We start from the raw sequence: 14,916 nt of genomic DNA, 5'->3' as shown, positions 1-14,916 counted from the left end.
AAATAATTGATTGAAATTTTAATAGGATTAAACCATGAATTTTGGAATGACCGATCTTGTTGAGTGTAGATACAAGTTCCTAACATTTGATATATCTTTATGTATCATGGGCTGTTCTAAACATTTCCAATGTCACTTTATTAGGCAGAATTCTTGTTTTTCATATCATATAGAAGTTTCCTTGGTACTTTGTGAGGATGGAAATCAAGGCCATGCTAACAGATGAAGCAGTGTATTGCACTAAAATAATAGTAAAGCCTCCCTGTGAACAAAATATTTAGGTGACATGAAACTCAAATGTCATAATGGTTAAGGAGAAAGAATCTCAGGGAAACAAATCCTTAGCGGTGTTATTTTGTCTAATGGAACAAAGACAAAAATCTATTAATGATCTGTGAGGAACTGGGCAGTGTGGCTGGAGCCCATAATCTTAGGGGAGTCAGACAGCTTGCAAACGCTACAAAAATGGCAAGCTGATAAGTAGACATTTGAATGGGATGGCCTGAATCAATTCTGATAGAGAAAAGATGGTTCAGTTTGGACAATGTGATTCAAGTACTCTAGACTTATTTAGCATCCACCACGCATTGACTATTTTGTTGGGTGAAGTTACAAGCATGGACAAAATGAAGTCTCTGACCTCCAGGGACTTAGAATCTGGCAACAAGTTGCAAAAAATATGTCAAGTTTCTGTAGTGAAACTTGGTCCGATGTGTCATGGTAACTAGAATATTTGCAATGGTGCCAGTATGATACCTACTTTGGAAACAGACATTAGCATAGGTTGCCCAATGAAGATTCCAGGGAGTAGGGGTTCCGAACTATGTGAAAGCTTTTGGGATCTAAGCAATGGTAATGATCTTCCAAGCTGGTGGAGAATCAGGAAAGGAAGTAAAACAGATGTTAATATTCATATAGTTCATGGGACCTTGCAAAGTGCATAGCATGTAAAATATGAATATTTGCAAATGTGTAAATAGTATGCTTTGATAAATAGTATTAAGCCATGTGTCATGCCCCGTGTCTTATGCTGAGATGGTATAGTGGGGAATTTTCATGTGATCCTAGCAGAGGATATGACACTATCAGATTAGAAGGGATTAATGATTAGAGTCTGTAGGATAAGATCAGGAAAAGCTGATAGAAACACTGAGCATGACAGGGAAAGATAAATAATTTGAGTCAGAAACATGTTAATCTGGGTTGAGTTGCTTCTGTAGACAGTTGGAAAGATACAATAGAACCTAAGAGAAAAGAGGGGCCTGAGAGGTTTATGCAAAACCTACATTCAGGCATTGCAGGCATTGGAAAATGAAATGTGAACACGGCAACCTGGGCCTTAAGGAGATTATAGTAGCTATAATTCAGTTGTATGGAAACAAGAATAAAAGAAAAGAGATGTGTGTGTGTGTGTGTGTGTGTGTGTGTGTGTGTGTGTATGTGTGTGTGTGTGTGTGTGTGTGTGTGTGTCTGTGTCTCTGTCTGTGTCTGTGTCTGTGTCTGTGTGTTAGTAGGGTAAAGATAAATTCATAGCCTAGTTACCAACAGATATTTAAAAATTGCAGGAAAAGGTTAGTTGCACGGAGACATGAATCAAAGTTTGAAGAAGTGAATGTCTCGGGTTATTTCATAAGTATTAAACAGGAAAAGACAAGGACAGGCTATCTGGGGCATTGAAGCAGACTACACTTTTGAAGAAGTGAGTTTTTTTATTCAGTGTTTCCACTGGGATATTAGCTGAAGCCTTTGGGGTAAATTTATTTATTTATGTATTATTTGTTTATTTATTTACTTATTTCTCAATATAATAGGAAATATGTCCATCACTGATAATTTCATGTGAGATGCTATACTAGTACAAAAAGAAGCAGATAGTATTGTCAGAAATGATTTTAAAAGTAATTTATGAGGGAGTGGCATCTCAAGAAGGCCGAGTAGGGCTACTTTATCTTTAGCTCCCATTTCAAAAGGAAATACATAAAATGAGCAACATGGCTACTGCTGATGAATTGGGAGGGAAGTTGGGATATCAGAAGTGCAGTATATTTGTCTGGTTAGAAAGCAATCCGATGACTGGGGTAGCTCAGACTGTAGAGTGTTTGCAAGCATAGGTGGATCCCTACGTTCAATATCTACTACCATGAAACCCAAGCATCGTGGCACAGGCCTGCAGTCCTAGCATCTGGGAGGGGGAGGGAGGAGAATCGGGACTCAAGATCATCGTTGGCTAAATAGCAAGTTCAAAGCCAGTCTGGGCTCTGTGACAAAATGAAACAAAACCAAAGATAAACAAAAGATGATATTTCTGACACAGTATGTTGCTAGAATTCAAGTTCAACAGTTTTTAGTACGGAGGAACATTTTCCCATTAGAGAGAGAAATGAAGTTCATGTTTCTGACACTTAGCATCAGACCAACTACTAAGGGATTTCCTGGAAACTTTCAGACATCTTGATTTTTGATCCCCCTCCAACCCCCCTCTCCATCCCCACTGAGCTGGAACATGTTCGCTCATTCCCTATTTTTTTTAAAAAGATTTTAAACAGTTTTTTTAGGTCTTAAATCTATTGTCATAAACATTCTCTAACATTCTTTAGTAAGTTAGCACAGTTATTGATGATGAAAATTATGAGCCCAGGAATAAAGGGAAACCTCTTAATGACAATTGGCTTGGCAAATGACAATTCTGTGCAGATTCGTTATGAATTAATGCTTTCTATGTTTATTCCATGATTGGCCTCTATGAAAAAGAAAAGAGAGTAGGCAAACATGTCATTTGTGTTTTTGTAGCTATAGTCTATGTAAGGATTTAACTCTGATACAGCAGATTTCGCCATGTCAGCACATCGTATTATTTCTCCCTGTGTTCCTTGGTTTGTCACTTAGGGAAGTGCAGTAGCACCAGGAGTAGAGGATGTCAAGGTGGCAGCTTTTACAGCAATGGAAGTGTTAGCATCCTAAGTGTAAGAATTTGTATAGCATGCAAAGGAATCCTGCGGTATTCAGATGCTTAATCACTCAGCTAAACAGGTTCTATGTGGACTGCAATAAAACTATATGAATAGACATGGCCTATTGTCATTTGCCCAATGACAAACCCTAATAAATAAATAAATAAATAAATAAATAAATAAATAAATAAATAGAAATGAAACCCTAAATGTCGTTAGTCAAAGCTGAATGTGATTGATTGCAGACTTTCAGTTGAATTCTGAGTCTAAACAGAGGCTTTCTATCTGAAAGGATTGAGTCCTCGAAGATGAGCCCTAAAGCGAAACTAGTCAGTAACTGGTGGTTATGGAAACAAAGGCTCCACTCTTCTATTGGCCTTCTGCGAGGTCTCTTCTCTCTTAAGTCACTGTCTTACCCTGTGTCTTTAAGACAATTCAGCATGTAAAAGTCATCTATAAAAGTTAGTTAATATTTATACTTAAGAATGAAGAAAGATAGTAAAGACTCTTAAATCTATATACTATGTCAACGAAGTCCGGGGGACTTGCTTATTGGGGATTCTTGATTGATGAAGCATCGTTAAGATCCAGTAGACCAGAGCCTTTAATTTTCTAGCTGTTGAGAACCCATATCATCTGCCCAGGAGTCCAGAGCACCTGTGTCTCATTCTTATGTAATTCCTCTAGTCAAGAAATATCCAAGCATGCCTAGAAGCTAGATGGTCTTATCTGCTGGTCTTTCTTTCATACAGATGACCTAAATCTTATACTTCTCTGTATTTGTTCTCACGGATGCTGCTGTCTATTCTACATAGATTTCATGGTTCGGTTAAGCATAAGATATTCATACAGCTTTGGATTTGCATGTGTATTTGAGATAAGCAATGTGGAAAGAAGTATGGAATACTGTAAATCTGCTGTGTTATATGTTTCATAGAGCCATGGTGCTTTTCTTGAGACAGAGAACAGTATTTTGAACTAAGGCTACACACCTCACCAGAAAGTTCTGAAATGATAATTTCTTGACTTTCCAAATTCCTGATGATCTTAGGATATACACCTCAAGAATGTCAAGGGTCTATTATAATTGTTTCTCTTTAACGGCTTCTCATTCAATCAAAGAATACCATTTTTTTTTAAAAAAAGAAAACCCACGATATCACAATATTTTAAATGCTTTTGGGCAAAACACCTGAGTGTCTAATCATAATTTACCCTAAAACTCAAGCTACATTCTCACAGTGAGCTTATATGATTTTCACATTAAGGTAAACTGACTTAGGTAATTTGAAAGAACAATTCATTACCCATTTGTTTGAAATTTTATAGGCCATGTTATCAAATCCAGTGTTATTAAAACAGATACAATCACTACGGCAAAAGATGCACTTAGGCAAACTGGCCATTAATAAAACTGTCCCGAGAAATTATAGCATGTTTATTCATTTTGAAGGTTTGGAGGGATTACTAAAGGGCTTAGCAAATGATCACACCATTGTAGTGATCTGTAAGCTTTATAAATTTTATTCAGGGCATATGTCTCGTATTATAAAACTTATTTGGGTTCTAGGTTCTTCTAAGCCATAGAGAGAAGCAAGAACAGTGTTGCTTGCGTACTAAAACTACAACTTAAATTGCTAAGAAAACTCCTTTTCAAGCAAAAAAATTTAAAAATGAAACATTGGATACTGGGTTGTGAGAATCAACACAGTTTTATCATACATGGATAAAATTATGACTAGAATATCCTTTAGGTTCAAGTTAGAATTAATCACAAATTTTCTCTTTCCTATGAGATCCAAGAAACAGAGAAGATTTTACGACGAACACGTAGCAAAGGAGGAAAGAATACAACAGAGAAAACGAAACAGCAGGCTGGTGTTTAGGAAACTTAAGTGCAATGTAGAACACAGGCTGATAGATAAGAATAGAGTCCACAGAGGAAACGCAGCCTTAAATGGAAGCCAAGTTCTAAATAATTTTGCTTTTTGTCTTTAATCATGGGCTCAGACAGTGCGCCATGCTGTCATTCAGTTGAGCTTTTACAACACTACCAAGTATCTTAAGATAAAATTCAAAGCCTAAGACTTAAATCCTATGGAGAGGTCCCATAACAATATTAGTGTTTTATTCTGTCCTTCCTTTCACTTTAGTTAAGGTAGAGAAGTCCAGGGAATATGTACTTAAAATCCTAACAGATTACAGAGAGATACAAGTACCTGGGTAGTTAAGGAAGGAGAAACCCTGACCTCTGAGAAAGTAATTTTCTTCCACCTTTAATTTACGCCACATACATTTTCTTTTGTAGTAAATTGAGAAGTAGAAGTGCATCTTATTAATTCTCTATTTTCCTGGAACATTAGATTGCAAGTGTGATGTTCCCATCCATTATTGCCTATATGAATCTTGCTAATGGTAAGAATTAAATGCAAGGATTAAAACACCAACATCTAATTTAACTAAACAGTGTTTAAACACAAAAGTTCTGGCTTTTATTGTTATACTTTGACACTCAAGACAAGTCCTGTCTTTAAAATATTCTATATTCCCTGACCTTAGTTAACAATTGAAGTTCCAAGTTAATTTGTTTTAGCTTCCTTTCCTTGATTATAACTCCACTCTCCCTGTTATATACTTTTTGGAGAGACATAATGTGAACAATTTCCTCTGCAACATACTTTTGAGGCCATGATGCTCTGCCCAAGAACAAAGGACGTGGGGCTTTATTTTCTGAAACTCTGAACCAGCCATAGCTTCCACACTTTAATTGTTTCTTTAAAATGTATCATTATTATTATTATTATTATTATTATTATTGTTGTTGTTGTTGTTGTTGTTGTTGTTGTTGTTATTGTATTATATAAGAGTTTGGATCTGCTGGATCTGAAGTTCAAGGTGGCTGTGAGATACCTGAGGGAATGCTGATAAGCAAGCATGGCTTCATTCTCAATCTCTGAGCCATTTCTCCAGCTCCACTTCTATAGTTTCTGATAGGCATTTGGCATAGTCACAAAAGGTAAGTAAAGCAAGCCTTTTACCCTAGCCTTGTTCTTTTGTTATGGCATCTCAATGCTACTCAGAAATTACTATCTATTTTGTTGGCTAAACAGGTCTGATAATTTTCTCTTTCTACATTTTTGATGGTATCCATTAAAATTTTTCCCATCAAAAATGCCCTTCCTTTAATAATTGAGTCACTTTTCTTTTAAGTCAACTGTGTGTGTGTGTGTGTGTGTGTGTGTGTGTGTGTGTGTGTGTGTGGGTGTGGGTGTGGGTGTGTGTGTGTGTACGCGCACGCGCAGTGCCAGGTATTGAACTGAGATCTTGCGTATTCCAGGAAAACTCAACCACAGACTTATAATGATCCAACCTTCACTTTTTTTTATAGTCATAAAGGAAAGTTTTTATAAACCCTTGTTTGATCAAGCAGCCTGAAGTGTCAATTTCCCTTTTCAAATACTTTGAAATTTTCCTTTTTCAAATTTTTGTACCACTCTGACCTAAAATCTAGTATTTTGGATATGACTCTTAATATACTGTGATCTGCATCAAACGTTTCTGAGACCTGGCAACTAGATACTCATTCAACCCATACTGAAGGAATGAAAGGTTCCTTCTCTTTGCCCAAGTTCAATCTCACAAGTGACAATCGCCTGTTCAGGAATGATTTTACCCCACGGTTATTGAAGTCTTTTATGCAGGACCTGAGTCAGACACTGGACTTGAGCAGGAAATTCATGGTTCCTATGCTGGTAACTTTCCCTCTTGCTGTGATAAAGCACTCTGAGGAGAACTGATTGAGGAAGAAACATTTGTTTTGATTCACAGTTTAAGGCCATACCCCATCATGGTAGAGTAAGACAGTGGTTGAGGAGGATGGTCATATTGTTGGGAATGTAGGAAGTTGAGAACATGAATACTAGTTTGCATTTATATGCCTTTTTCTTTTATTTACAATCTAGTTCTATTCCCAGGAAATGACACTACCTAGGTTTTAGGGTTTGTTTTTTCACTTATCTAATCCTTACAATTCCTCACAAGTAGGTTCAGAGGCTACCTTAATCTAAATAATCCCTCAAAGGTAGTCATGATGTCCTGTCTGCTAGGTGATTCTACATCCTCTCAAGATAACAGTCTGCAGTAAGCATGACTGTCAACATTAACAATCAGTGTTAGCTAGACTGCCTTTCATGTTACAGGAAAGTCTAGTGGGAGAGAAAAACATTAACTATAGTCAATATTCCATGAATGTGAAGCATACAAACCAGGGTAATCTGTAACAAAGGACATTCCTTAGCAATCCTTAAATATTCACAGTAGTTTTTTTCTAACTTTGAATAACTTTTAAGTCCATTATAATAGTTGGGAATAGTTAAAATTTATTGCTGAATGGCAAAAAAATGTACTTTGGTAAATAGTCCCAGATGTGAATTAGATAGCATGGTTCTAGAATCTATTTTAATGGCAACAAATTATTGATTTGGTATCTAAGGACTTGCTACAAATGATGTGCAGTATTCTTTTCATTCTATACAGTTTTAATTTCTACTTATGAGAAGAGTTAATGGGATCCGAAAGATCAAGTGACCAGACTCAGAAGGTTCAAGACAGATCAAGATAGAAGCCTGCTCTTATCCATGCTGTGAGATGACTTTGGTGAAGTTGTTTCCAGGGCAAATGCACTTAGATGTGATAGGCTAGCTATCCCAGGTATGTTCCCACAGGAGGTCACTTTCAAGCTCTGGCCACCAGAGGAAGCATCATGCTAGTTAAAGTGCAGTTTTAATTTATATAAGCCTTTTTATGCAACCTTTAAGAAATGTTTTGTACTAGAATGGGAATCAAGACAACAGAAGACATTGTCTACACTGTGCGTACATTAAACATCATTATTTCATGATTTAGAAGTAATGTACCTGGCTATTGCATATTGTGTAGAGAGAAAGGTATAGCAAAGAAATTTTATTTAAGGTTATTTTCATGTTATCTTTTCACAATATATCGCTCTACCAAAATCCATATGAAAATTTTCACATAATACTGTTTGTAGAAAAACATGTCAAATTCTTACAAATAGAACCAATGTTTAAAATGTTCAATTGCCTGTTTTATTAATACATGGGTAGAATTTTGTCATTTTCTAAAGCATACTTAGCCATGCCTAGTTCTGGTCCAATAGAAGTTAGTATTTGCCCCAGAGTACATTAATAATTTTAATTATAGTACTTCCACTTTAGTCCTGAAACTTGATACAGAACATGAATCACTGAGTAATTGATTGCCACATGCCTTTTTGGCTGCTGATCTTAATTTTTACCATTTTTTGATTAGAGGGATAAGAACAAGTGGTAAATGATGTTAAATTACACTGGATTATAATTTTTATGTAGTGATCATGCAGTTTATAATATTATTGTCAGTCATAGGTCCTTGGATGTTGGTCAATATTTCACTGAAACAATAATTTGCCAACACATGAGATTTTATTCCGAAGCATTTTCCGGTTATGTCCTGGGAGTGAGCAGATGCTTTGGTCTTTGAAATGAGCTGATTAAAAAAAATTCAAGAACTTAAGACGCCCATCACTTCCTTCAATAAAAACAAAAAATATCATTAATCATGACAGCTTAGGTTTAGCCAATTTGTTTTGTGTCTTAATTATTGCAAAGTCAAAAGAATTATTTGAATTTATATAATAATTATGTAGTAAAATTTTATATAATAAGATTTTGCCAGAATCAGAATAAGACACTACTTTTCATTTCAACTATTCTACTCTTGCTTTTCTCAAGACATAATTATAAAGTATTAATAATTTAACTACCTACCAAACACAAATACTTTATATGCTATATGACCCTGCAGTAAAGTGGTGACTACAATGCTGTATACTACTTCTCATCAGAGATAGCAAATCAATTTACCTTAAATTTATGTCTCTGTACTGCACAGCTATTGGAAAACCCACAAGTCTGTGTATCATGGCTGCAAATGTAACAGGAGCACAAATGCAGCCTGTTTTTAGGTCTAAACTAAGTAGAAATGTCTTAGGCTAGATATTGATAATGTGCTATATAAAACAATAAAATATCAGATTTTTGAAATGTACATGTGGGTTCATGCATGGTGTATGTGTGTGTATGTGTGTGTGTGTTGGGGGGACTTATTTCTCTTAACATAGAAATCAGTTTCTTAAAAAAGAAACCATTAAATACTTTGGTTGGTTTTTTCAGTTTGGATCACTGGAAGTATATCGCATGTAGTGCTCCCATCACAAACAAATAAGGCACATGTAAATAAGAGGCAATCTTCTGCTGCTTAACCATAGTGTTTTCTGGGACATAGTGACAATGGAAGGAAAAGTCATGTGGTGATGCTTAGGTGAATGTCAGCTGCCCTGTGCCCTGTGCCCAGTTTCGTATGTGATATACTCACTGTCTAGACCTGTTTAATTGGTGTACCCCATAATGAATGGAATATGCAAACATATTTTAAATATAGATATTCAGATAGATACTTGTAAGGGAAACTGAGGCCATGACTAACACTTGTCAGGCGTTATAGATTTTACACAGAAATGGGAAAATGGAAACGGAGGAGAACTGATCTAAATGCACAAACTCATACGCCACACTTCAAATCTTGCCCCACTTTTAAAGACTATGGACTTGGGTGAATGTTGAACAAGCTATTGTGTCATGTTCTTGTGACTTGAGCCATCAAAGTATTATTATCAGATGTGTATTTTATTGTAAACCTCATAAAACATCTGTTTGAACATCAAACTTGGAAATAAAGAATGAGATAAAGTATCTGCTCTGGTCCTCTAAGGCGTAACATTGGACAAGGCAGGAAGCTGTGTTACCTGTGAGATCAATATGTACCTTGCAAGTGTTGCTGGGCAGTCTCAATTAACATTCACGTTCAGAAATTGAAAATGTATTACATACATACCAACTATATGAAGAAAAGTTTTGCTAAGCTCTGAGTTGCTAGGAGAAAGACTATGAAGAAGCCATATAAAGACACTTTAAAATATTAATTTCATATCACATGATTAAAAATTCTAGCAAATATATTCCAGTTTTAAAAACAAATACAATTCATGCTAATAGTATTTGCAGAGACCAGGTTAAGCATTGATTAATATCTCTGTTTAAAAATAGATGTCTAAGCTAATGTGGAACACAGCTAGGTTTTGATTAGACTTATAGTACAATCTTTTTATGTCTACACCTGCTAAGCTTATCAAGTACCATGAAATATTAAAATTTCAGTTCCACATTGTATTAATTACGGTGCATATTTTGGAGGAAAAGGAAGACTTCATTATTTCTAATTTGTCATTCACAAAAAAAATAACTTCTCATTCCTGACATTTAGCATGATCCCATTAAGCTTCGTATGATACTAAAGCACTATGGTCTTATCATCTATACAATGGAGCAGTGTTAAGACTAACATAATCATTAAACACAGAATACAGGTGACAACGGAGAATCTCCAGTATGTTTAGCAACTGCAGTTGCTGAAGAATATTTATGATGCTTTTTTAAAACAATCTCTCATGCTCAACCAAGGAAATTGAGAATTTCTGCTCAAATTGATTTATCTAACAGTTGACACATGAACACATTCTTAATTCAGAGCCTCCTACATTACATTGTACGTATGAATAATTTAAATAAAAATTATATTTATTTTGGTTAATAGAAATATCAAATATTGACATGTAGTTTAACAACAGAATAAAGAAAAAAGAAAACAAACAAACAATAACAAAAACAACAACAAAACCCTAAGCTGTTGGTTCCATAGACACCCTGACAGCCAGCAAGAAAGAAGCATCCATTGTATGATCTTTGAAGAGGAAGAGGCAACTGCAAATCCTCTATATTGTGAAGAAATATAAATTAAAAATTAGGTAATATTATTGTCTGATTTTTTTTTTTCCGGAGCTGGGGACCAAACCCAGGGCCTTGCACTTGCTAGACAAGCGCTCTACCACTGAGCTAAATCCCCAACCCATTGTCTGATTTTCAAAACAATAACTTTCTTCAATCCTTGACTTATGTTGCTCACATCAAATCAGTTTTTCCCCAAAAAGAAAGTGAAAAACTACCCTGAAGCGACAGTAAAGGTCTATGCTTCCCTTGCTGTGTCGTATGACTTCTGTTGTATAGAATTACCCTGTTTTGTTAAGATCAGGAGGGTCTCACGGACACAGATAACTATGGTAGTGTCTGTTGGTAAGGAAAAGTCCTCCACAGAATTCCTCATTAATTAAAACAAAATCCTATGGGATTATTTTAAAGAGAAAATGCTGAAAGGAATATTAAATTCTACAAGTTTTTGCTTTTCCAATCTTTGCAGAGATGTGGCCCTTGAGTTTTGTTGAGTTTCCTCTACTCTTATCATTCTCCTTCTGCAACAAAGGACTTTGTGCCAAAAAAACTTTATTTTCATCACAACTCTGTCTATGAATTTGTTTATTTATTTTTGTTAACAAGAATTTTTTTACATGACTCAGCAGCCTATAATTTTCTTCAATAGAAGCTAAGCTTCAGAATACAGTTACGTAAGACTTAGACCCTAAATTCTGTGAATACACATAAATATGAAAATAGGCAAGCCATGAAAAGAGAATATTTGTCTAGAAAAGCTACACAAAATAACTAGTGAACCAGCAATTAAGCTTGCCGTATTAGACACACACTTATATAAAACAAATGATTCGGGAGACAGTATTGCTTACGTTTTTCAAAAACTCAGAGAAACATTGTGAGAAATGTCTATCCAAGCCCACATTCTACCTACTAGACAACTCGAGAAAATACTTCAAAGCAATATCCCCCAAGGAAATGTGCTATAAGTCTTGGTTAAGAAGACTGTACACAAACACAGTGGCTATATTTAGGCAACACTCAGGTCCTTTTGCATAAATACATCTACCAGTTTCACAGGACAATACAAGAAGTTAGGACAACAAGCTTCAGAGCAGGTTACTATAACTGTAGCAATAGTAACAGGTCCTTGGTAAACTCCCAGAATGTTGTTTCAATCAGGGAAGATTTCTGCATTTTATTCCTTGGATACTACTGCAGAGGGCCGCCTAAGATTGCTTTGTTTCCTTCCACTCCATTTCACCACGACTTTGCTTTGTCACCTCTTCGTGGATGAGATCCCAGTAAAGTCCAAGCAGGAATTCACACAAAATATGTTATGTCTATATGTAACATTCCTATGTAACATTTTGGAAGGAATGAACTTGAAAGCTTTTTGAAATCTCTGCTAATATTATTTGTGAAGTCCTCTTTGCAGAGACCCCATTAATTTTCCTATAGAACTAATAGGACCAGTACGTGCAAATGCACGAATCACGTATATAAATGTAACATGTTTTGCAATCTGTCATTATTGTTATGACAGCATGAAAAGCAGAACTCAAGGACAGGCATGCTTTACCAACCTGCAGTGGCCTCTGTTTATCACTGCTTTTAGGAGATTTCAATCCACTTGTTTGCTGCTGTAACAGAAGTTGCCTCGCTGCCTGGAGAGCCTAAAAGGAAAAAGGAAAAAATATAGCTAAATACTTCTTAAAATGTGAAATAGATTGTGAGATGTTTTTACTTAATAGAAGTGAGGACCTTCACCCTTTTTACATAATTATTTTTTTCTCTTGGTATGTAAAAAAAATCCACAAAACATATGTATACACATTTATTTTAAATTGTGCAGATGCATGTAGTCCTGCAGGACATAAATCTAATTTGTTGAAAGTGCTTCAAGAAGAGAAAATCATGAACTGCATCAACAACCTCATTTCCACTGAACTTGTGGCTGAGTGTTCCTAAAATGCCCACTCCCTTTCAAATTATCATTCAATTTGCATTTTCATATTACGATTTTGAAGCAAAAGCAGTGGACTTCAAGTGTTACCGGAAGCTGTAATTAAATTTGACAAATCAACATCAGATTATCTTGAAAGTGAATTAATAAGGATTTCCACTAAGATTAAAAACACTTTTTTTCTTTGTACTTACAATTCAAGGGGAAAAAAACCCTCTCCTTTGACAAAATAAAGTGCAGTTTTAATGCCAAATAAAATTGAGTGGGTTTCATTTGCATCCTTAGCAAAATCAGAGAACAAAGAGATTAGCACTCAGCCAATCAGGTTTGTTTCTGTGTATGACAGAGTACCAACCAAAACACAAGATGTTTTCCTTTATTTTTGTGTTTTTTTACAAACTCAGAAAAAAAAAAAAACAAAACCTAACACAAGAAAGTAACATCAGCATTTCTTTCCCTACAGAAGGGACAGAGTGGGATTTATAAACTTATACAAACTGGTGGCAGGAATCAAAATGTAATGCACATTACTTAAAGAGTTAGAATACTAAACTCATATTTTCAAAAAAGTTTTTGAAAGCTCCAATTTAAAAATTAATTTTTGACAACTGAGTTCCATCCACAGCAGCGATGACAATTTTTGATATAGGAAACTAAGTCATTGTCTGACATTTTTAGACACTGTTTTAGAATACAAGATGTTTTTTCTTTCATTGTCAGGAAACACGGATCAATATTCTCCTATAATAATTAAGATTCTCAGCTGATAAAAAAGTACAATTTTGATTGGAATCAATGATCTGGCTTTTGAGTGAGTTTCCAGTATCCATGACAACAGTTGCTTTGACACGATGTGCATATGGCTTTACACTGCCAGCTGGTGTGAACAATGTTTGAACTACTGCATTGAGATGCTGAGCAAACAGAAAAAGTTGCCACGTCTTAACCCTCAGGGAAGGCAGTCATCCCCTGATCAATTATGAAAAGACAGAGAAAGGGCTGCTACAGTCTGGCTCCAAGCAAGTTTTCTAAGAAGGCAGCCAGACACCGAGGCCAAGGTAAACAAGCTGTACGTACCAGCACCCTCTCCCAACAACACGCATTTGTCTTCCCATCTCAGGGTCTAGCACCTCTGTCAAGCGCTGCTTTGGCGTTGTGAAGCACACTTGCACTTGGTGATAATTTTTCCTTTTGTGCATGTGTGTTAAAAAAAACTTTTTAAATAATTACAAGTCAGACTAAGTATTACTGAGGATGCACGAGCCAGGGAATTCAGGCATTTTGTGATGTGGTTCAATGTGAGGATAAAACAAAAATTAATTCCATGGCTACTTTATTACCATAAAACTCACTGGAAACCTCCATTCGATATTGTAAATACTTTACATTTCCCCTTTTACTTGTGACCCTTGAAATTAACCGTAAGAGTCAACTTTCAAATTGATATTACCATGATGCGGCTTGAATTATGCCTATGCAAATCTTCAGAAAGACCAATAAAACAATTACTTTCCTCATATTTTCCCCTTTGAGATCTCTCTCTCTCTCTTTCTCTCTCTCTCTTTCTCTCTCTCTTTCTTTCTCTCTCTCTCATATGCATATGTGTGTGAATGTGTGTGTGTGTGTGTGTGTGAGAGAGAGAGAGAGAGAGAGAGAGAGAGACAGAGACAGAGACAGAGACAGAGAGAGAGGAAAGAGAATGAGGAGAGAGAGAAAGAGAGAGAGAGGGAGAGAGGGAGAGAGGGAGAGAGGGAGACAGAGAGAGAGACAGAGACAGAGAGAGAGGAAAGAGAATGAGGAGAGAGAGAAAGAGAGAGAGAGGGAGAGAGGGAGAGAGGGAGACAGAGAAAGAGAGAGAGAGAGAGAGAGAGAGAGAGAGAGAGAGAGAGAGAATATGCATGTTTGTATGAAATGCTGTTTTACTTGAACTGTTCTAATAAACACTATTCAGAGTCTTGGAATAGCAGTGATGTGTACTAAAAGGAATTTTAGAAATAGGGAAATATAAAGCCCTCATTTTGACAAATGGGCAAACAATAAGGTCTAGAGTTGTCATTTGCTTTAAGGCCACACGCTATTTATGAATGCTTGATTCGAGGTCACTCTCCCTCTGGAA

At 35.9% G+C, this 14,916-nt stretch overlaps 1 protein-coding gene across 3 annotated transcripts in view; it reads right to left on the bottom strand.

The window, feature by feature from the left end:
- Positions 1-14,916, bottom strand: part of Foxp2 (forkhead box P2) — a gene marked incomplete at its 5' end in the record, with an annotated part of 499,310 nt that overhangs the window by 145,138 nt on the left and 339,256 nt on the right. For all 3 annotated transcript variants that reach the window (NM_001271104.2, NM_001446500.1, NM_001446501.1), the window contains 1 exon segment: positions 12,421-12,510. In NM_001271104.2, the coding sequence (NP_001258033.2) occupies positions 12,421-12,510 (90 nt within the window).

This window comes from Rattus norvegicus, chromosome 4 (assembly GCF_021556685.1).
Source record: "Rattus norvegicus strain SHRSP/BbbUtx chromosome 4, alternate assembly SHRSP_T2T, whole genome shotgun sequence".
Lineage (NCBI taxonomy): Eukaryota > Metazoa > Chordata > Mammalia > Rodentia > Muridae > Rattus > Rattus norvegicus.
Note: the sequence above shows the minus strand (reverse complement) of the source record. Positions and strands in the feature narration are given on the sequence as shown.